Consider the following 22,441-nt stretch of genomic DNA (forward strand, 5'->3'; position numbering starts at 1 on the left):
TGTTCCTAATTTCCTTCACCATCCAGTGAAATTACGCTTCTATTTCTACTTTTTCCTTTAACCCCATCTTTTTCTTTTCTCCTGATTTGCTGTATGATATCTGTCTTATTTCTACTCCTACAATGGTTCCTCTCTCATACGAAGATTTTGTACTACTCCAGAAGGGAAAATGACATCAAGTGTAATGCTGCTGTTCACTGGCTCACTAGACGCCTAGTTTAACCAAATACATGTTTAACTCTTGAGACTCCAACTTAAAGTACACCAGCTTTGCCCCCTGACGAGTTTAGAAGATTGAAGAATAGAGCCACCTGAAGACAGCCAGTAAACGACAGAAGACACCATTGTATGTATGGTATCCACCTCAACACAAACTGAATTAATTTGCAGTCTTACCCAGATGTACTGCATATCGCTTCTGATCAACCTGTAATACCAGAAAAGGTTTGTCATGCGATTTATTCTTCATCAGGACTGATCCATTTATGTGGAACAATTTGCATGTGGCAGATTTACCTGTGGGTTGATTGCCTTCATTGCAAAATCAAAAATCTCCTTTGCAGTCTGAGGATCTGTGAAACAAGCCAATAATGAGTATTTTGCTATTGAGACACAAGAGGTAGAGTGAAGACAAAGATATTTTTATCCAAAGCTTGGCATGCAGAAGCAATATAGGAAACCCTTACATATATCATTCTAAGAGGCAGAGACGATTTTTTATGGAATACTTTAAATTTGAATTGTATGTGTATATGCACTGATTCTTCCGAATATCCATGTTTTAACAGACATGGATTTCTAAGGGAAACACACTTCTCTATACGCCACATTCCAGCTCAGCTGCCCAATCTCTGATTAGAAAACAGCACTTCAACATTTATGTACAGAAACACACTGATGAAGCCACTCCACACTAACACAGACTACAAGAATCATGTAGCTTGACAGACCTTGCTTTTACAAGTAGGGAAATTTTCATTCTGAGTTCACAGAATGAAACAGCTCTGCTTGCTGGCAGTATAACGACTAAAATATATCAAATTGTCTGTCTTTCACAGAATAAGACCATACCTTCATCCACAGATTTGGTAAAATTGTACATGAGTGAAACCAGTCCCCTCAGACATCCTGCTACAACAGGTAGCTTGGGTCCCCTTGTAGTTGATGTCATCTAAAAAAATAGGGAATCAAAAAAAAACATTATTCTGAAGCTAAAATGAATTTACACCAAGGCTTCCCAGTTCCTAGAAGTGTAGATAAAATAACATTACAACTTAATACAGTGATGTCAGCACCTAACTTTATGAACACAAGTCCACAGAAACATCTCCTACCCAGTTTCATATAATTTGGGAAAGAGATTAACTACAGAAGCATAAGAAATCCTTTGAAAAGCATGAAACATGTTCCACCACGATCAACCATAGGAAATTTTAGATAGCACACCCTAATGTCTTAAAAGGGCAGAATACAGTAAAGTTCAGAAGTGTGATATTTACTGAAGTGCAAAGATTCTGTAGCTAATAGAAACCAAAACAGAACTACTAGTGCATGGCAATATGACTTTTCTTAGGCACTACCACAAAGAACACCACATGCCATCTTTTCTCAAAGTAAATTGGTTAATATGCTGTCACTGATAGCCCTGAATTTTTACTTTGAAAGCTTCTCAGAGCCAGAGAACACACTTCAACAGAAGCATTTATGATTGTCCAGTTAGATCCCTACAAATTGTACTAGTTACAACAGTATTCCAATATACAGTGCTACACACATCAAAGGAAAAAACCCAAAGCAATGAAAGAGTCTAAAAAGAAATTCCAATCATACCTGTGTTTTAAGCTCTCCCAGATAAGCTCGGTATAGTTTTTCAGAGTTGTTAATCATTTCACTAGGCTGGACCTCTCCCAAAACTCCCAAAAGCTCATAAATCTTCTCCAGTACTAAAAAGTGATTTAATATTATTAAATATTAATTACTGAAGTTGTTACTTTGACATTTCCATTGCATTTCCTATGTAACTTGCAACCACGAAAAAACCATCCCTATTGGTTTAATTGGTGATTAGCACGGCAGAAAGCTCTTTATGATGTACATAGATATATACATATATATTTACATCCTATGATGCGAGGTGCATTCTCCTCTTACATTAAAACACATGTACTGCTTTCAAACAAGGCTTAGAAATCTGATTAAAGGTCATATTCACTGAGGAAGCATATACCACTAAATCAGCTCTGGGCCTTAAGGTTACGCTGAGTCTTTTAAGTACCATCACAGTTAAGGCCAATAGCTAGCAGAAACTTAGGCTTGAGTTCAGACTGAAGGGTTCTATGCAGGCACAGCAAGTTTTGCAAGGGTTAGACCTGTCAAGCCAAGATTTCAGCTGCAACTAGCCAAGAAGACCACATTAGAGCTCATATTAGTATGCTTAACATCATAAATAATATGATTACGGAAGGGAGGAACTGATGAGCTCACATTAGGGGTGACTGATGCAGAAGCTCTCTCAGTAAAACTGCAGCTCTGAGGATACAACTGGGCAGGTATGGAATAAGGTTACAAAGAGCTTTAGAATCACAGAATCATTCAGGTTGGAAAAGACCTTTAAGATCATTGAGTCCAACAGTCAACCTAACACTGCCAAGTCCACCACTAAACCATGTCCTTAAGTGCCACATCTATAGGTCTTTTAAATACTTGCAGGGATGGTGACTCCACCACTGCCCTGGGCAGCCTTTTCCAATGCCTGACAACCCTTTCTGTGAAGAAAATTTTCCTAATAGCCAATCTAAACCTCCTTTGGCACAGCTTGAGGCTGTTACCTCTTGTCCTACCGCTTGCTGGAAGAAGAGACCGACCCCCACCTCACTACTGTAGAGAGTGACAAGGTCTCCCCTGAGCCTCCTTTTCTCCAGGCTAAACATCCCCAGTTTCCTCAGCTGCTCCTCATCAGACCTGCGCTCCAGGCTCTTCACCAGCTTTGCTGCCCTTCTCTGGATGCACTCCAGCACCTTAGTGTCTCTCTTGTAGAGAGGCTCAAAACTGAACCAAGCATTCAAGGTGTGGCAGGTACTCTCTTACATCAGGAATCCTAAGCCAGACCTAGGCTTAAATTCAGTATGAACTGCCACAACTAAATGCAATTATAAGATTTCTCACACAGGTTAGCTCATACATATATACAGGGCTGCGAAGCAGCAGCTAACTGCACGGTCATGATCAAAAGACCTGAACAAATTTTACTAGCTCCAGAACACCAACAGCTACTATTTTTAAGCACACTTGCCATGGGAATAGCATTTATAGATTTTCCTGGGGTATAATGCAACAAAGCCTGAGTGCAAATAAAACACAGGTCAGTGGCAGAAAAAGTAAAGCCTACCTGTATCAGAAATTTTACTTTTTATGGCAAGTTCCCCATAAAATTTATTAAATATCTCCCCAATTTTCATTTCTTCCATAAGACAGGAACGCTGTAAACTTCGAAGTAACTACAATAAAAAAAAATTTAGGAAAATCATTAATATCGGTACTACAATCCTACTTGACCTAAATAAAACCACAGTTCGTATGTGTAACTTCAGCCTAAGTATGCTATTCAATAAAATAGATTTAAGGTGACCGGTCCAGGAAAGAGTACTGGCATGAAATCTACTTTAACAAACTACCTTCCTACGTATGCATTAATTTTATAGGTTTTAATTTATGTTATACATATTATATATAGATCATCTACATGAAAATTACAGACAGCAGATTTTTATATTTATATATAAATACCCCATTAAAGCACAGGTTTAGCAAGTCTACAGTAGCCTCTGTCATACTGTATTTCTCTCCCTGCTGCTACAAAGCAAATCCAAGTCACAGAAAAACTGACACAGGATAACTCAGAAGGGAGTTTTGGTTTTCATAAAAAAACCTAAGCAGGTACAAAAGCATTTGCAAAACTATGGTCTAATGCATTCTAAGGAAGAACGTTCTGAAATTACCGTCTCACAACAGTAATAAAGTCTTCTGAAAAAAGCCTTTCTCCTCCTCCACACCATACACATACTTACATTTTTAAGCAAGAAGAAAACTGAACTGCAAAATTTCTCCTTAAACATAATAAGCTGGGAAAGAGAAGATCTGAAAGTGCCCCCAAAATAACTGTGTCTTGCTCTAGTAGATTAAGGAATGACAAGCTCATATGTAAGCAACCAACTGGAGGAATATTGAAGACAATCTGTTGTAAAGACATATCTCTTATTAACATCTAAATACTACACTACCGCTATTCTCTTCCGACTACAGATTTTCTGCATGACATGGTGTAACTATATTAATATTACAGGTTTTCTACTTTTTTTTAGAAGCAAGAGATATTTATGAAATGCCTTTACCTTAATCAGGAGTTCCAGAGCTGGGATTTTACACTTTGCTGCTCTCTCTTTTGTATAAGCACTAATACAAGTTTGCTAGATAGAAAACAGAGATTATAATACAAGCAGAGAAAGGAATTCAAAGATAACAAGGTATTAATCTACTTCTTTAAAGTATCTGTTCCTAACAAGCTTAAGGTTTTTAAAAAGACTAAAACAATAAAAATGCCCAGTCCCAAAAGTAGCTTCACTGACACACTGCAGCACAGTCTGACATAAAAGCAAATCCCAGCTCAAGCAAAGAAAGCGCAGTTTCTGAAATAACAGACACGCGTTGCAAATTTTCCACTTCTGTACTATCATTCCTTACAATACATAGCTACTGACTTGAGAACAGAAAATACACTGGTACAGCTGAGTATGTCTATACAGAGCAATATTATTCAGCAACCTAAAGTCAAAGAATGCTGGTTTTAGAGGTACCGTATTTTCCACAAATTTCTGTATATATTGCAAAAGTAACAACTTCACAGAAGAATTTTTTTAAAACAATATCTAAAGTTAACCATCATCTATAGAAATATTAAGACATGACACTTTAATTAGTGTGCTTGGTTTGTATAAATAAAGTTATAACTATTATTTTCAATATCAAGAACTTATTTTCAAAATCAATACCCACTATGTTTATAAAAAGAAGTTAATTAAGTCTATAGTTGAAGAAACAATTCCACATTTCTTTATTGTATGAATTATACTTTATGTTCATCAAGTTATTCCAGCTCTAACAAGCACACTGCACATGAATAAAGCAGACAGGGAGGGGAGAAGGATAGTTATGAATCTGTTACAGTATGAGATCAAATTGTTTCAACCATTTGGCAAAGACCTTGAGGAAACAATTTTCTTTTACCCACCTTAATATTACAGGCATAAGGATGAACTTTGTCACCAACTTTTTCCATAAAGACACAAAGAAATTTCAGTGCTTCTTCCCTGCAATCTCGAAACTGAAAGTTAAAAGAAAAAAAATCTAGTCTTAATACGTATAATATAATGTGCTGTTCATCAAGCACTACCTCAACATTTCTTTAAAAGTTCATGGTTTTAAACTGAAAGAGGGTAGATTTAGATTAAACATCAAGAAGAAGTTATTACACTAGCACGGGCTGCCCAAGAACTTGTGGCTGCCCCATTCCTAGCAGTGTTCAAGGCCAGGTTGGACAGGGCTTGGAGCAACCTGGTCTAGTGGAAGGTGTCCCTGCCTATGGCAGGAGGGCTGGAACTAGATTAGCTTTAAGGTCCCTTCCAAACCAAACCATTCTATGATTTTTTTATTGTATGAATTAAAGTTTACCAACTTACCTCCTCGGTGCCGAGGGACCTGTGGATAAAGACGAGTAAGCCATGCTCTTGGGAAAACACAAGGGACAGGTGCAGGGCTGCAGGGAAGCAAACAAACCATGGGCAGCTGGTTGCCTTTCTAGAGCAGAGGGCTGGACACCTCCCAGCCCATCACCTTGTGCAGAAGGATGCCTTAACGCCTTGGACTGGGCCGATGCTTGTGACCAGAGAAAACATAGCTGGTCGTGGGTGTTTCTGACCCCCACACGGATGTGAGTATAGATTCTGTGCCTCTGACCTCATGCCAGCGCTGGGTGAAAGCCAGCCTGGGGACAAGTGGGCAGAGAGGGGCATGCACTGAAGTGTTTTGAACCAAGGTTAAGTGGTTACCTGGGGTAAGAGACTGTCCCTCCACCGAAATGAACCATTTTACATCAGGCCAGCAGCCCTCAAATGTCATGTTGAGTGAAGAACTGAGGGACGGCAAGGCCATCCCCCAGGACCACGGCTCTGATGCACTGTGTACCGCCCACCCCACCCCTCCATCAGCGATCCCTCCCCAAGATGAGCAGTTGTTTCGAAGCCAACACCGAGCGTTCGGCCGCCTCAGGCCCCGCTCAGAGCCCCTGAGGCACCCCGGCCCCCTCGCCCGCCCCCGGGCCCGACAGCGCACCCTGCGCGCCACTCGCCAGGCTGGTGAGGCAGGTCTCGCCCAGGCTGCGGAGCAGGGTGTATCCGTGCAGGGCAGCGCTGGCGGCATCGCCGAGCTGCAGGCAGCGGTGTAGCTGGAGCAGGTACTCCTGCACACCGGCCATCCTGCCCAGCCCGACCGCGAGCTGCCCAACGAGAACAGGCGGAAGCGGGCGCCAAGGAGCCGCCCGCTGCCGGATCCAACACAGCCAGCTGGGGGGGGGTGGACGCGCCGTGGCGTTGTGACTGGTAAACTCGGAGGAAGAAGAGTGGGTAGACCTCAGCCACACCATTCCGAGCGGAGGGAAGCAGCACGATCGCCTAACGGCCAGTGGCAGGCGGCATCTTTATGTGCCTCCCCCCCCGATCGGCTCAATACACGCAATGCACTAGCAGACATCTCCCCTCTGCGGAGAATGAGCTGCTCCGACATCCCCACGCCTCCCCGCCCGACCGAGGGCCTAGTTTTGCCGCGAAACCCATTCCGGCGCGGGCGGTTCTATTTAGGGGTGGTAGGGGGTGTGTGATGTGCCATTGCTGAGGACGGCCTCCTCGTAGCACAGGGAGCATGCTGCAAGTATACTTTTGTCCTTGCTGCAGCAGGTCGAGCACGGCGCGACCCTCACCTCGGGGGCCCGGAAAGTTTATCTCTTTCCCCCTTTCCTTCTCCGTTCCGCACCCCCCCTTTCCTGTTGCCGTTGGGTGCTCCCGTTGCGATCGCGCCTAACCATTGGCCAGAAAGCCCGCGAGCGCTCGCGCACGCGAGTCGCTTGGCGCGGAATTTGCCAGGGCCGCTGGTTTCTCCGGGTGTGGTGGGGTTGTGTCCCCAGGCGTGTGTGTGTCCGCTGCGCGTGAAGGGGCAGGCGGGCGGGCGAATCCGGCGGTCGGGGCTCGGCCGGTGAGCAGAGCGCCCGCAGCTGCCTTCCTCTCGGCGCACCCCCACAGGTAGGGCCGCCGCGGGAGCCGGAGCAGAGCCATGTCGTCGCCCGCCTCCACCCCCAGCCGCCGCCGCGGCAGCAAGCGCGGCCGGGGCAGCAATCCCTCGACTCGTAAGTGCTTCAGTGCGAATGGGTCGGCTCGGGGCGGGGGTAAGGCGGCCGGGCCCGGGGGAGCGGGTGGGTGCTGGCTGCAGGGCGTTCCCGTCCGCCGCCGTGCCCGTTCCTCGGTCCGCCTGATGCGGCAGCGCGACCATCTAAACGCCGGCTCCGTTTCTGCTTTGTGTCTTGCAGCGCAGGATGCTCGGTCTCCTCCTTCGCAGAAGCGCAGAGCCGACGACTCCACCTCCACCGGAGAGCTGCAGCCCATGCCCACCTCCCCGCCCGCCGACTTGCAGAGCCCCGGCGGTGCCGATGCGCTCTTTTCCAGTCCTCCGCAGTTCCAGCACTCCGGTACGGTACGCCGGGGCTCGGGCAGCTCCGCTGCTGCTGCCTAGCGAGCCGGTGTGGAGAGCGAAAAATAGCTGGGGGGAAGAGGGAAAAATAGTTTTGTCTCAAGTTTTCAACTTGAATTTGCCATAGCAAACATAACAGGAACACAGTCGGTGTCAGGGGTGCAGATCTGCTGTTGTAACTTCTAGCCATCTTGGAGAGCATGTGTCAGGGTTTATGCCTTATGTTTTCATGTATTTCTAGAATACAATAAATCGGTAAAATTATGAATGCAGAAATAATTTGACTGGTTGCCTTGAAATGTCTTTCTTGTTTCTATAAGCAGGACTGGTTTTCATTGCAGTAGCTGATAACTGTTATGACACTTGTTTTGCAGCCCCAAAATACTGGAGAATGCATTTCATCTAAAATGCTACAGTTTGACTTCTTATGCTTGAACACCAATGTAGCTGTAAAAAGCTGTACCACTTTAAAGTTCTCTAGCTAAGCTTTCCTTGAGCTTGGGGTCTCTCAGAAGAGATGTTAATGCAAAGAAAAGTTCTAGGTAGACTTGCAGCATTTCTACTGTTTCTTCTTTAACAAGACTCTAGAATCTATTGATGCTACCTGTTTTATGACAATAGAGTTGAAAGAATGACAAGACAAATGCAGAGGCTGAATTTTAGTCTGTTCTAAATGCACAATGTCTCGATAATCATACTTTTTTCTTTTCCTAGTAGCTATTCCACTTGACTTCGACATCAGTTCACCTCTGACATATGGCACACCCAGCTCCAGGGTGGAGGGTACTCCTCGAAGTGGTGTCCGAGGAACTCCGGTTAGGCAGAGGCCAGATCTCGGGTCTGTCCGTAAAGCCAGACAAGTCGATTTACACTCAGATGGGGTAGGTAGATGTCTTAGGATTTTGTATCTGACAACTTCTTTGTAACAACTACATTTGTGTATGCTTATTTTGTTTCCACACAGCCAGCTGAGGATATAGCAACCGACCAATCTCTTGGACAAAAGCTTGTCATTTGGGGAACAGATGTTAATGTAGCCTCATGCAAAGAAAAATTCCAGGTAGGTTAGCAACTTGGGGTTTTTTCCTCTTTTTAAATGAAAAGCTAGTTTGACTTAAGCAAATATTAGTTTAATCTGGTGCAAAGTCGGTGTTCGTATTACTAAATTCTGCTCATCTTCCGTCTGTCTCCTTATTACCTCTGACATTCAGAGATTTCTTCAGCGCTTCATCGATCCAGTAGGTAAAGACGATGAAGACATTGGCTTGGATCTCAATGAGCCCCGTTACATGCAACGACTTGAAGAGGTATTTACAACACAGTGAAATCTTAACTTCTCATTTTTTTAGTCTTGTGTACCGTTGAGCTAAAGATTTCTTTTCAACTATTTTTCAGATTAATATGATTGGGGAACCATTCCTGAATGTAAATTGTGACCATCTGAGATCATTTGATGAAAACCTTTACAGGCAACTCATCCGCTACCCTCAGGTGAAGTAGCTTGCTTGTTTTCTGGCTTTCAAGTGGCCTTTTTGTATTTCTGGCTTGTGATCCGTTTGTTTAGATGCAGTGTGTACTTTGTACGTTCAGTGTTATCTCTGTAGCTTCTTTACTCTACTTAATGTAAAATGTCTTGTTTCCTAACGGTTGATCATAGATACTGTACTGGGCATATCATGCATGCAAAATTAGCTGGTAAACTACAGTGCTGCAATGTTCAGAGTCTTGTCTTTTATTTTTTTCCCCTCTTTGCAATACTCAAATAAACCCTATCTAAACATCAAGTCTTCTATTACATAGGAAAAGGCTCAGCTGGGATAACTTCTAGTTATTCCTGGCTGATCATCAGCATGTAAAGTGCTTTATGCAAAGTATTTAATTTATGATTTATTTACTTTTTTAAAACTTAAGCTTAACTGTTTCTAACCATTTCACACAGGAAGTTATCCCAACATTTGACATGGCTGCCAATGAGATCTTTTTTGATCGTTACCCTGATTCAATATTAGAACATCAGATTCAAGTAAGGCCATATAATGCACTGAAGACTACGAATATGAGAAATCTAAACCCTGAAGGTAAACTTTTGATTACTGTGTTAGAATATAATCTTAAGGGTTTGTATAGACTTATTGAGTGTTAACAAAGAATTACATAAAGACTGTATAAAACTGTACTTGTAGTCCATCCAGACCAATGTCTTGTGTTTATATAAGCCTGTTTCAGAAACAAATGCTTTGGAGCCCAAATGCAGAATAATCAATCTGTAAAGGAAATCTTTCTTTGCATCATAGAATGGTTTGGGTTGGAAAGGACCTTAAAGATCGTCCAGTTGCAACCCCCCTGCCATAGGCAGGGACACTTTCCACTAGAACAGGTTGTTTAAAGTCCCATCCAACCTGGCCTTGAGCACTGCCAGGGATGGGGCATCTGCAGCTTCTCTGAGCAACCTGTTCCAGTGTCTTGCCACCCTCATACTGAAGAATTTCTTCCTAATATCTAATCTAAACCTACCTCTTCCAGTTTAAAGCCATTGCCCCTTATCCTGTCACTCCACGCCCTTGTAAAAAGTTCCACTCCAGATTTTCTTGTAGGCTTCTTTATGTACTAGAAAGCTGCCATAAGGTCTCCCCGGAGCCTTCTACTCATGTTCTTAGTTCTGTGAGAGTGAAGGATTCTTTCATTTATATAAATATTCCTGTAAATTAGAATATATGTACTACCCATTTATGATTCTTTTTGCTTTGTCTTAGACAAAATACTAGTATCTAACTGAATGTCTACCTGCCATCTAAAAGTTAACACATGTAATTTTGAAGGTTACTTTAAATTTTTTAAGAGTATGAAGTCATGACACAAGTCTCAATGTTTTGTAGACATTGATCAGCTTATCACCATCAGTGGTATGGTCATCAGAAGCTCCCAGTTAATTCCTGAGATGCAAGAAGCATTCTTTAAATGCCAGGTTTGCGCATTCACCGCCAGAGTAGAAATTGATCGTGGCAGGATTGCTGAACCATCAGTATGCAAGAACTGTAACACAGTGCACAGTATGGCGCTCATCCATAATCGATCCATGTTCTCTGACAAACAGATGGTATGTTGTGCTTAGGTAGTGACTAAAAAGAAAGTTTCTGGTTTTTGTTCCCCCATCCCTCTGTATCATCAGTAGCATTAACGTACGTATCTTTGAGACTAAATGTTCTGAGATGGGAAGACTGTTTTGGAACATGAAAATGTTTGAAACAGTTTAGTGGAAGTATCAGTATACTTAGGAGAAGAAATGCCCTAAAACGATCAAATGAACATCTGGATGTTTCCATATGGAAACCCCTATATATATAGTATGTCCAGTCATACCTGGACTAGATAAGCATTGTCTGTAACAGCATTTTAGCCATACCAGTAGTAATTAGCAGAATTCTCATTTTCATCATATCTTTTCATTAGTAATCAGTTTTGCTGTTTGGATGGGGGTATTTTGTTCTTAAGCGATGTTCCAGATCCAGAATTATTCTGGAGACTGTGCTAAACAAGATTCTGTTGCATGCTTTGTGGAAAGGCTTTTATTTCTTGAAACTAAAACAGTGGTTTTTGCTAGGTCAAGCTGCAGGAGTCTCCTGAAGATATGCCAGCAGGACAGACCCCACATACAGTTGTCCTATTTGCTCACAATGACCTGGTCGATAAAGTTCAGCCAGGTGACAGAGTTAATGTCACAGGTAAAGTTTGGCTTGAGTATTTCCATCCTCTTTCACTGATCTTAATTTGTCTGTAAAGGGATTTGATACGATGCACCTGCAAGTGTTGAGGGAGCTGGCCACTGTCTTTGTAAGGCCACTCAGTTATCTTTGAAGTCATGGTAACTGGCTAAGATACTGGAAGACAGCCAGTGTCACTCCTATGGCAAGGAGGAGACCTGAGGAGCTACAGACCGGTCAACCTAATCTTGACCTCAGGAAGGTGACAGAGTCAATAATACTACAAACTGCTTCTAACTGTATGAAGGACAAAAAAGTGATTGGGAGTAGTCAGCGTGTATTTACAGTGGCTAATAATCTACAATGAGATGGCTGAAGCAGTGGGTGTTCTTTATTTCAACTTTAGCAAAGCTTTCATCACCGTCTCCTCTAACATCCTCATAGACAAACTGATGAGGTATGGGTTTCAGAAGTGGACAGTGAGATGGATTTTAAACTGGCAGAAGTACTGGGCTCAAAGCTTTAAGATCAGTGGCACAAAGTCCAGCTGGAGGTTGGTCACCACAGGTATACCCCAGGGGTCAATACTGGGGTCAGACTCTGTTGGATAACTTCAGTAATGATGTGGATGTAATGATGGGACAGAGTGCACCCTCGGTAAACTCGCAGAGAACAGCAAAACTGGAAGGAATTTGGAGCTTGATAGACCAGATGACTGGTGCCAGCAGCTTCCTGGGCTGTCTTAAGAGAAGCATTGCCAACAGGTTGAGGGAGGTGATCCTTCCCCTGTGCTCAGCACTGGTGAGGCCACATCTGGAGTATGCAGTCTCCTTTGGTACAAAGGAGACATGAACATACTGGAGTGAATTGTCTGACCTTGATGCTTCAGTCATTCTGAGAATGTAGGTGAGGAAGAGGCACTATCTGAAATGGTGTCTGCTGTCAGAAAAGTGGTAACACAAAGTAAGTCTAGTGATAACTGCAACCATGTTTTATAAACCATTTTGGTTTTAAACAACTGCTGTACTGCTAGCTATTAGAGATGCATTAGAAAACTGTTATTAAACTTGGCACTTAGAATTGGGGGAATGCTGCCTTTAAATATCAGAGCAGGACTTTCAAAAGCATCAAGCCTTAGTTTTTTCCAAAAATGCTTAAGCATTTTTCTTGTTGAGAATACTTGTGATAAGAATGTTACATGTACCTGCAAAAATAGTGCCTAGATGACTTAAGTATGTTCCATTGGTTTCCACATGACTTATTTGTACTGGGAAATAAATTATAAAATAAATACAATAAATAAAGTATTTAGGTTATTTTGAAAAGCTTTACTTCTCAAGGGAACATGCAAAATTCTCAGATTTTGGAATTACCATGATCTTCATATCTAATGCTGTGATTAAATTTTGTATTTAGGTATCTACAGGGCAGTCCCAATTCGAGTTAATCCAAGGGTCAGCAGTGTAAAATCCGTCTATACGACGCACATTGATGTCATACACTATCGCAAAACGGATTCAAAACGCCTGCATGGTGTTGATGAGGAAACAGAGCAAAAAATATTTACAGAGGAACGTGTGGGAATGCTAAAGGAGCTTTCTAAAAAAATAGACATATATGACAGACTTTCTTCAGCACTGGCTCCAGGTGTCTACGAGCATGAAGATATCAAAAAGGTGAAAATTCTGTATTTCTCTTGTAAGATTTGTATTTATATGCAAGTACATTTGTATTTATTATTTGTTATAAAAATGACTTCAGCCTTCAATATTCAGAAAACTCTCTTGAGCAGTCTTAAAATGGCATGGTCTTGTCAGGATGGAGTTATAAGTGTATCGTAACTCTTCTTGCAGTATTGAGAAGTGTTAATTAGAGGGAAGATAATAAAAAGGTAGGAAGGCAGCAGAACTGGGAAAACTGAGTTGCAGGATGCATCCTGGATGTTTCTTGAATGTTCAGATCGGTGGTGATCAAAGAATAAGTACTATAATAAGCACATAGTAAGTGACTGCTGAAATGAGGCATCCACAAGAGAACAATAGCTTTAAAATGACCTATGGTTGACCCCAACTTCCAGAATAGCAAAACAGTTATTTAGATATGTCCAAGAAGGGACTGTTTCAATAATATGTTCAACTGAGGTACTATAACTTCATTGCAAAAACTACAGTCTGTGGTCAGTCTCAAGGTTATGTCAGACACCAAACAATCCTCTTCAAGTATATTCGGTTTTACTTTCTAGATTTATACATTATCCTGGTTCACAGGTTTCTAAAATGGCTAGAAATTGAATTAAAAATCATACAATGATTTCCTGCTGAAATGGAAATGCTGGGAAATAATGAATTTTTAATTAGTGAATTAGAAAAGGAAAAAAAATCCTCCCTGATAACTCTGGCTAACTGATAAAATTACAAGCATATGTTTACAGTAATAATTCCAGTGCTTTCAAAATACTGCAAGTTAGTACTTTTATTTCTTTACTAACACTGCAAGCATATATTTTCTTTAGGAAATATAAAGAAGGAAGTGTTGGTAAATTCCAAAGAAATAAAACACCTTAAACTTCCTCTCTATGGGCAAGTAAGGAACTTTTATTTAAGTAACACTGTGAATAGAGCAAAACAGTTCTTCTGAAAAGAAAATAATACTTAATTAGCCTTGGCTAATTAAGAAGCTGATAAAAACAGCACCTAATGGTAAAAAAAGAGGTAATAGTACTTTGGTCCTAGATTAATACAGCGTTAGGAAAAGCAATAGTCTATTCTGATTATGTAACATTTGGAAATAGATTTGGAAGGAATCTGATTTCAAACTTCAATTAAAAGCTGAGTAGGACATAGCGGTTTAACTGTATGTTTGTAATTAACTGGAAATGAGGATATGTATAAAGAACAAACCCTTTTAAAAACTTCTACAAACAGTTGCAAGTGTTTTCTTTCCTGTTCCTGTTTGAGTTGTGTTAATTTGCCCAGTGTTCCAGTTGATCAGATGTTCTGGTACACAGTTGGATTTGCTCTGTTAGCTGTACAAGAGGTGATGTTCTGATATTTAAAGAAAATATTTTTATAGGGCATTCTGCTTCAGCTTTTTGGGGGATCAAGAAAGGATTTCACTCACACAGGAAGAGGCAATTTCCGTGCAGAGATCAACATTCTTCTCTGTGGTGATCCTGGTACTAGCAAATCACAGCTGCTCCAGTATGTGTATAACCTGGTTCCTCGAGGTCAGTATACATCTGGCAGAGGCTCAAGCGCTGTTGGTCTTACTGCATATGTGATGAAGGATCCAGAAACACGGCAACTAGTTCTTCAGACAGGGGCTCTAGTACTCAGTGACAATGGCATTTGCTGCATTGATGAGTTTGATAAAATGAATGAAAGCACAAGATCAGTACTGCATGAAGTAATGGAACAACAGACTCTCTCCATTGCAAAGGTAAGTGTTTAATTCCATGCTCTTTCCACGAAGCATGTAGTGTGTGGTATATGCTATGCAGCTGAAACTGAAAAGTTACCAGAAGAACAAAGGATTATACTTTTCTGTTGTCAGTGGATCAGTCTTAGATTGTGTGAAAACTCATTTACAAAAGAATACAGCTTTCATAGCAAACTGTAGTATTTCCAGATGTTTTTGTTTTTGCTTTACTCCAAAAGGCTTTTGCAATGCAGGTTTTTTACTATAAAACCCATTTAATAATATTGGTGATCTTATGAAATTGGGGGGGAAATGTTTTGGTGGCACACTTGCAGCTGGTTTCACAAATGTTTTTCATTTTGACAGGCTGGAATTATTTGCCAACTGAATGCTCGTACATCTATCCTAGCAGCAGCTAATCCTATAGAATCACAGTGGAATCCAAAAAAGACTACTATTGAAAACATTCAGCTTCCTCATACACTGTTGTCAAGGTACTGAGCTCCTACTCGCATGTCTCATTTTTATGAGATGTTATATGTCCTTCTGAAAATTATTAAATGTAATAGAACAGAACAACTGTGTTCTTTTGTAGTGTAGTGGAAACCTTCTATAGCACTTACTTTAAATGCTTTTCTTACAGTTTCTGTGTAAGCAGAGGACTGCCTTTTGGTATTCACACATTGAAGAAAAGCTATAATGAGATATGTAGGACCTCTCTTTATTTCTGTGGTACTGGTTTTCTGTTGATTCCTAGTAATCTCCTAGAAGAGTTGTTCTGAAACTTACAGTATTGTTAACTTCAAAAAACCTCAGGATGTTTTCCTTGGCTCCATGGAACTTCTGAAGTGAAACACTGACAGTGGGTAATTTGCAGCAGAGTTGATACATTTTGAAGATCTGTGCCTGCTTTATGCTCTGTTAAATTCAGCTGGGGAGGTGGCAGGCAATAGCTTTTAGAGCAACATTTAGTGTCTGGTGATAGAAGATTAAATGATGTGCTGCAGTTGTATCTTATAAAGAATTCCCACACTAACTGGAAATTTGAAGTACAGTGGTATATTGAATATTCTGCACTTACAGCTTAGCCCTCAATTAAGAGCTGCTTAATTTAGCCACCTAGTGACAAATAGTACCTTGGTGCAGGTGTGCTGAATGAAATTAGGCTTAGTTAGCTCCTGGATTCTACCATTTACTGGATTTAAGCTTATGAAAATATGCGATTGACTAGCTAAAAATCTATTATTTGTATCTGCCTATAGTTCAGTATAGTTGAGCATGTTTGTAAAATTACAAACCATTTTCTTCAGGATTTTGGAAGAACCACTTCAGGAAGTGTTTTGGGGTATTTTTATTTATTTACGCTTTACTTTACTTTTGCTTTTTAGATCAATGAAATAACTATATAGGTATGTGCCCTGTGTGCTGTTACCTTTCAGGGTAGTTGCTTTAGCAGCAAGTTTGTCCTCTGTATTTGGTATGTGTGTAGGGGTTTTTGTGTGGGTTTTCTGTGTGTGTGTGGTTGGGTTTTGTTGATTTATTTTTTTTAAACAACAAAAGCTGTCAGCCTTGAGCACGGGATCTGAATTTTGCAGAACATCTCACTCTCAATGTTTCAAGTCCATAGGATGAAAGCAAATCCACTGTGCTTTCAGAGTTCTAGAAAAAATATCCTTTCAGTTTAATAGAGCAACTCCTACTTAAGAGTATGAATTAATAGTCAAGTAACTCCTACCTGTAGTTAAGTCAAGACCCCTCAAACTTATTTTCAATGGCAAGGAAGTAGACACACTAATACTGGATTCCTATCCCATTCAGATTTGACTTGATCTTTTTGATGCTGGATCCACGTGATGAAGCTTATGACAGACGTCTTGCTCGCCATTTGATTTCACTGTACTACCAAACCGAAGAAAAGATGGAGGAGGAATATATGGATATGGCAGTATTGAGGGATTACATTGCATATGCTCGTAGCTATGTAAATCCCAGGTTAAGTGAAGAAGCAGGCCAAACCCTTATTGAGGTAAAGGAATTGCTCTTAAGAATGTTCAGAGTCTTTCCCAAGTTGTCAAAAATGGCAAAATCCCCTAGTATGTATGTATGCCTTCTGTCTACATACAACTTTTCCGTAAGATCCTTCAAAAAAATCTCTAAAAATTGCCAGCATTTAAAAGGAAAGAGGGATTGGTATACAAGTCATTCTGCACTCTAATCTAGCTTTCCAATGTGTTGGTTTGGTTCCATCACATAAAAAACAAAGTCCTACTGAACAAAATAAGTATGTCTTACATACTTGTGTCTGAAATGACAAGTCCTACATTTTTAAAGTGATTCGAAACTTGATTCATCATCATGGCTTAATTGCTTTATAACGAAAAGTAGTATATGTGATACCATCATCCGTCCTTTGTGAATGCTCCATCCCTGGCGGTGTTCAAAGCCAGGTTGGACAGGGCGTTGGGTGACAGTTTAGTGTGAGGTGTCCCTGCCTTTGGCAGGGGGGTTGGAACTTGATTATCTTAAGGTCCTTTCCAACCCTGACTATTCTTTGATTCTATTCTATGATTCTATGAATTGTGACAGTATTTAAGCAAAATACAGTATTGAAAATGGCTAGCTGAAATTGCTTATATTCTGAAATCAGAGGTGGGGGATGAAGGGGAGTCTGAAAATAATGAATATAACTGGATTTCCTGAAATACTTAATGACTGCTCTTCAGGCATATGTGGACATGAGGAAGATTGGGAGTGGCAGGGGAATGGTTTCTGCATATCCTCGACAACTTGAGTCTCTGATCCGACTGGCAGAAGCACATGCTAAAGTACGCTTTTCTGAGAAAGTTGAAACAGTTGATGTAGAAGAAGCAAAACGGCTCCATCGGGAAGCACTGAAACAATCTGCTACTGATCCAAGGACTGGAATTGTGGACATATCCATTCTCACTACAGGTTTGTGATGTCATAGTGTTAAATCTGGGGTGCTCTTGGGCATTTGTAACTTAACCTGTCCTCCTAAGTTGTTTTCTGAAAGGTATTTTCTTTTCTCAGGAATGAGCGCAACAGCTCGTAAGCGGAGAGAGGAGTTGGCTCAAGCCTTAAGGAAGCTTATCCGGTCAAAGGGTAAAACACCATCTTTGAAGTACCAACAGCTTTTTGATGATCTCCGAGCACAGTCTGATACAGTAAGTTTCTTCATTTTTACATTAATTTTTAAAAGCATAGTGTTTTTCCAAATCAACATTCTTGTCCTAAAACCACACTATGGAGGGAGAGAGACATTAAGTTTTTCAGCTGACATTATCAGAAAGCCAGTTCTACTGCAGATAAACGAGTTGAATCTTTGCTGTATCGTAGTTTATTCTGGCTTCTGAAATTGCAAAATCAGCTTCAGGATTCCTAGCCAGATTTCAAATTGCAAAAAGAAGCAGCTAAACCTTAAAAACAATTATAAGAAAAGTGGCAGGAATTAAGGCAAATTCTATTTGTCTTTGAAGTATTTCCTCCCCTGCCTGGATCCCATCTTTACTTGATTTGCTTTTCTTTAAGGCTGTCACGAAGGAGATGTTTGAAGAAGCGCTTCGTGCCTTGACTGATGATGACTTCTTGACTGTGACTGGGAAGACTGTCAGACTGCTTTAAGATAGCCTTTCCTTGTGCGCTGACTTGTCACAGCTTTTGCTCAAGATGGTGTCAGTCTGTAAGTTCTTTGAGATTTGGGACTATCATTTGCTATGACAAGCACAGCTTTTCCTTGCCAGCCAGCTGTCATGGCTTTACTTTGCCTTACAATATTGCCAGTCTGCAAGATTAAGATTTGGGGCTATCACTTGCTGTGACAAGTGTAACGATTATGGGGCACTTCTGTCAGCACAAGATACCTAGCATAAGGAGGACCTAAAAAGTCTTCAGATGAATAATGCCATTTACATTTTAGCTACCTATAATTACTAAATGTGTCGAGTACTATGTGTTTTTATGAGGTTTTGTAGAACATGCGAACAAGGTTGTATTTCAAGTTGAATTGTAAAAATTCGTCTTAATTAACTTTTTAGTAAATGCAATTTCACTATTAGTATTGCTGTAATCTGAAATAAAGTTATTGTACTTGAATGCTAAAGAGCCTTTTAAAGTGAAAATGAGTACTTTTACATTTAGAATTCTGTGATTTCTAGGAAGTTCTTTGTGGGAGCATGAAAGGAGCTTTGCTTTTTTTTTTTTTTTTTTTTTGTTCATCTGTCTGACTTAAGAGTACTTTGGTAGTATCCTCAATGTAAAAAAGGCAGAAAGATTCTACTTGAAACCAGGTTTTCTTATGGCAATTTTAAGCATAACAGAATAAATTGAGATACCCATCGTGCGTGTAATGTCATATAATTTGTCCTGAAATAACAAGGTCCAGTAGTGCATGACTGGAGAATCTTCCCACATTCTAGCTGGGGTAGATGTTCTTGGCCATTGCATGTCAATGGCTGCTATTGTTATTACAGCCGAGCTAGCAGAACAGTTCCCTAATTCACTTTGGTACAGCGTCACAAATGAGTGGTTTTGGTTCACTCAAAGAATCACCAAAGATACCAGCAAAAGTAGTTTTAATATGGATTTGTGAAAGTGCAACTTAGCAAAGTTCAAGGGCAAGGTACTACATGGGTTAAACATACAAAGGAAAATAAAGTTAGAATCAATTTAATGATGTACACAGACTAAACATGCAACAGGATAAGGGAGACCCTCCTGTTGAGTCACAAGGTTAAGAGTGGACCTCCCTTGCTTTCTGAACTCCTGATGGAGCTTAGGTGCAACTAGGTGGCCCAGTCCTAGCCTCAGACTTGGACAATGGCTTATGTGTAAAGGGTTACATGTATAATCAATTAGGATTGCCTGAAGAATCACTATCTAAGATACCAGCAAAAAGTGATCTTAGTATGACGTTGTAGAAGTACCAGTTTACCACAGATGTGATTTTTACATGGCTTGTGATCTACCAGCATTGTGCAGTTTGAAGCCTACATTTAGCAGTCTACTACAGTTATTTGCAGTTGAAGGTGGATCACAAGATCTAGCAGCAGTGACTTACAGATCTGAGGTGACAACATTCATGCTATACTTGTTACAGGGTATCTAAATCAATCTACATGCACAAAGACACATGTATAAAAGTATACCTGTTAAAAAATTCCCTGGAGTTCAGTGAAATACTCACTTCAACCATCTCAGAATTTTTTAACAGGCAAAGGTTGAGCTTTGTGAGGAATGGGCAATCTCCAGTCCAGGCCCTGTTAGTTTTTCAGTGACAGTCCTCCAAACTTCACAAACTTGAGAGTTCACCAGCTCTGAGAGGCATCCCACTCAAGAGATACAGAGAGCTCACTTAGCCCTTAAGTACTTCTGTGCCACTGCTTCCAACAGAAGGGAAGAAAATCTCCATGTGACAGAGGAACACCGTAAAACCTATTTTTTCTTACTACTGGCTCACTGTATGAGCAAGATACGGTTTACTTGTAGTTGAAATTTCAGTGATTTGCTCTTTAGTACAAGGAAGGAAGTCAGTCTATCCTGGAGTTAAAAATACAGCATGTATCAGAAGGATCAGGTTAAGATATAACCCTCTCTCCCCAGTCTTGTTGATTACTAAACAAGTCACTGTTACCTCATCTTCATGGCTTTCATGGACTGGATGTAGTTTATTTTGTGCTTCTCTATAGAAGTCTAGGTTCCCTTACTCAAGGCTTAAAAGTTAGATATAGGTAAGTTGGAAAGCTAAGATCCTGGGAGCTTGATGCCTCTCCTAAAAAACCTGTAAAATAAAATTCTAAACTCCCTTAAACAGCAGAATCAGATTCTCTATGGCTGTTGTCTTACAGGATCTCATTTTTCTTGCTGCCATATTATTAGTTATGTATTTTGCTTAGAAAACAACCATCTCATGACTTCTTTCTCTTTCCTCCCCAGCTGTAACATACCTTTATTTCACAGTTGCTTTTTGCTTCTTGAAAAGTATCACTTACATAGTTTTTTTTTAATTCATACTGCTTGGTACCTGAAGTACTATCTCAGTTCGTAAACGTTTGTCACCCCTGTTTTTCCACTCTTGCAGCTATAACAAGACTATTCTTCCTAACTGCTTGGTACCTCCTCTTGTCAGACAAAACAGCACCAAGAAAGTTTCTTAAATATGTGTTTGAAATCTGACTTAGTGGTTAAAAAAAAAAGAAAAAAGAAAAAAAAGAAAAGTGATGCATCTGGCTACATCAGCAACATTCCTCAAATTAAAATTGACTGTCAGTATGGAAACTATTACTGTTGAACAAATTGGGCTGTTCATCTACTTGCAAATTCAAATGCCTATTGAATCATGTAGCCACAAAATAATCAAGTGTTCTAGGAAATGGAAGAAAGTTTTTGTGTGTAAAACGGGTTTCAGTTCCCTTTCAATTTAAGATGATTCTTTGTATCTTCTAGTTTGATTGGTTTTTAAAGTAGAATGGAAATGCTTATTACTGTTTAGTGACTACAGGGTTATTTGCAGAATAACCCCACTAGGTGGCTCTTAAAGCCTGTATGTAGTAGTTGATAGTGATTTTTTGTTCCTTGTAAGAAACAACTGCAAGTGCCACTAGTTCATTAGGCAGATAGAATGGAAATGCTTATAAACAGTATTCCTGTAAAAAAAAAGCAGAGTAAAAGATCATCACCATCCATATGTTAATTTGAACTGTACACAAAAGATTAAAGTAATAAACTGGGAATATTTTCCTTACCCTATCACAAACTCTGTATCATAATTTACTGCTGTATTTACACTATACTGTTAGCATTTATAAGTAAGCTCATTTAAAAAAAACACTCAACTCATTTAAAGACTGGAATATGCAACCAGAGGAAAGCACTCCTGCCAGAAACTTCATATTCTTAACATCAGAAGCAACATAGAAAAGAGGCATTAAAGTCTTCTATGCATTTTACAAAAGGCATAGAAAGAAGTTATAGGCCTACTGGCAAAACTATTTGTAGTAAGTCACTTTGAGAGACAATAGCAGAAATTACCTGCTACCTTGTTTTAAAGAGAATCTGCTGGTGAAGTGAAAGAGAATGGTACTCTTGTGTTCTCCTAGCACAAAATACAATCACTGGCTACATCGGGTGGGGGGGGAATCAGTACAAGCAGACCAAAAAATGTCATTTGCTACCACTGTTACTGGTTTCAGAGCTGGTACTTCATTTGTCTGCACGCACAGATTTGACTGAGAAGTGACTCAATCTAGTCATCCCCAGTTTTGTTAGGTGCTTCAGTAGGAACAAATGTAAACTCCTAAGAAACACCTATCAAGATAATCCTACGCTTACCATAACTGAGATCATATACTCCTTGAGACTGAGTTCCAGTTGGCCTCATCAGACCTCAGTGTTTATTTTTGGCAGTCACTCTGGAATTGCAATTTTATCTTCCTTGAAGGCCATAGGACTTCAGGATTCTCTCAGGAAAAGAAGAAAGTGCACTAAAGACTGCACGTCAAATAGCTTGTCAG

General features: G+C 40.4%; 2 protein-coding genes across 3 annotated transcripts in view; one reads left to right on the forward strand and one right to left on the reverse strand.

The window, feature by feature from the left end:
- Nucleotides 1-6,544, reverse strand: part of PRKDC (protein kinase, DNA-activated, catalytic subunit) — an 81,037-nt gene extending 74,493 nt beyond the window's left edge. The window contains exons 1-9 of the mRNA XM_065668228.1: nucleotides 6,388-6,544; nucleotides 5,736-5,812; nucleotides 5,288-5,380; nucleotides 4,392-4,466; nucleotides 3,389-3,497; nucleotides 1,831-1,943; nucleotides 1,072-1,171; nucleotides 517-572; nucleotides 397-427 (exon numbers count right to left, since the gene is read on the reverse strand). Of these exons, the coding sequence (XP_065524300.1) occupies nucleotides 397-427; nucleotides 517-572; nucleotides 1,072-1,171; nucleotides 1,831-1,943; nucleotides 3,389-3,497; nucleotides 4,392-4,466; nucleotides 5,288-5,380; nucleotides 5,736-5,812; nucleotides 6,388-6,529 (796 nt within the window). The 5' untranslated portion in view covers nucleotides 6,530-6,544. The remainder of the gene's footprint in view (nucleotides 1-396; nucleotides 428-516; nucleotides 573-1,071; nucleotides 1,172-1,830; nucleotides 1,944-3,388; nucleotides 3,498-4,391; nucleotides 4,467-5,287; nucleotides 5,381-5,735; nucleotides 5,813-6,387) is intronic.
- A 599-nt stretch (nucleotides 6,545-7,143) lies between these two features.
- On the forward strand, nucleotides 7,144-19,268 carry MCM4 (minichromosome maintenance complex component 4). 2 transcript variants are annotated; one of them, XM_065668229.1, is made up of 16 exons: nucleotides 7,144-7,453; nucleotides 7,634-7,792; nucleotides 8,509-8,675; nucleotides 8,759-8,854; nucleotides 9,006-9,101; nucleotides 9,190-9,285; nucleotides 9,734-9,872; nucleotides 10,671-10,891; nucleotides 11,396-11,516; nucleotides 12,912-13,171; nucleotides 14,568-14,933; nucleotides 15,279-15,406; nucleotides 16,731-16,938; nucleotides 17,636-17,864; nucleotides 17,964-18,097; nucleotides 18,462-19,268. In XM_065668229.1, exons 1-16 carry the CDS (start codon nucleotides 7,381-7,383, stop codon nucleotides 18,552-18,554), a joined length of 2,586 nt encoding a protein of 861 aa, XP_065524301.1. In that variant the 5' UTR covers nucleotides 7,144-7,380; the 3' UTR covers nucleotides 18,555-19,268. The 2 variants fall into 2 exon arrangements, with proteins under 2 accessions (XP_065524301.1, XP_065524302.1); XM_065668230.1 differs by having other exon boundaries at nucleotides 8,512-8,675.
- The last annotated feature ends 3,173 nt before the right edge of the window (nucleotides 19,269-22,441 follow it).

Source organism: Lathamus discolor, chromosome 2 (genome assembly GCF_037157495.1).
Source record: "Lathamus discolor isolate bLatDis1 chromosome 2, bLatDis1.hap1, whole genome shotgun sequence".
Lineage (NCBI taxonomy): Eukaryota > Metazoa > Chordata > Aves > Psittaciformes > Psittacidae > Lathamus > Lathamus discolor.

Excerpts from the sequence above, each read along its gene's own strand:
- MCM4 (XM_065668229.1), top strand. The coding sequence starts at position 7,381 with ATGTCGTCGCCCGCCTCCACCCCCAGCCGCCGCCGCGGCAGCAAGCGC. Across the intron at positions 7,454-7,633 it reads GGGCAGCAATCCCTCGACTC|CGCAGGATGCTCGGTCTCCT; the intron begins GTAAGTGCTTCA and ends TGTGTCTTGCAG. Across the intron at positions 8,855-9,005 it reads CATGCAAAGAAAAATTCCAG|AGATTTCTTCAGCGCTTCAT; the intron begins GTAGGTTAGCAA and ends TCTGACATTCAG.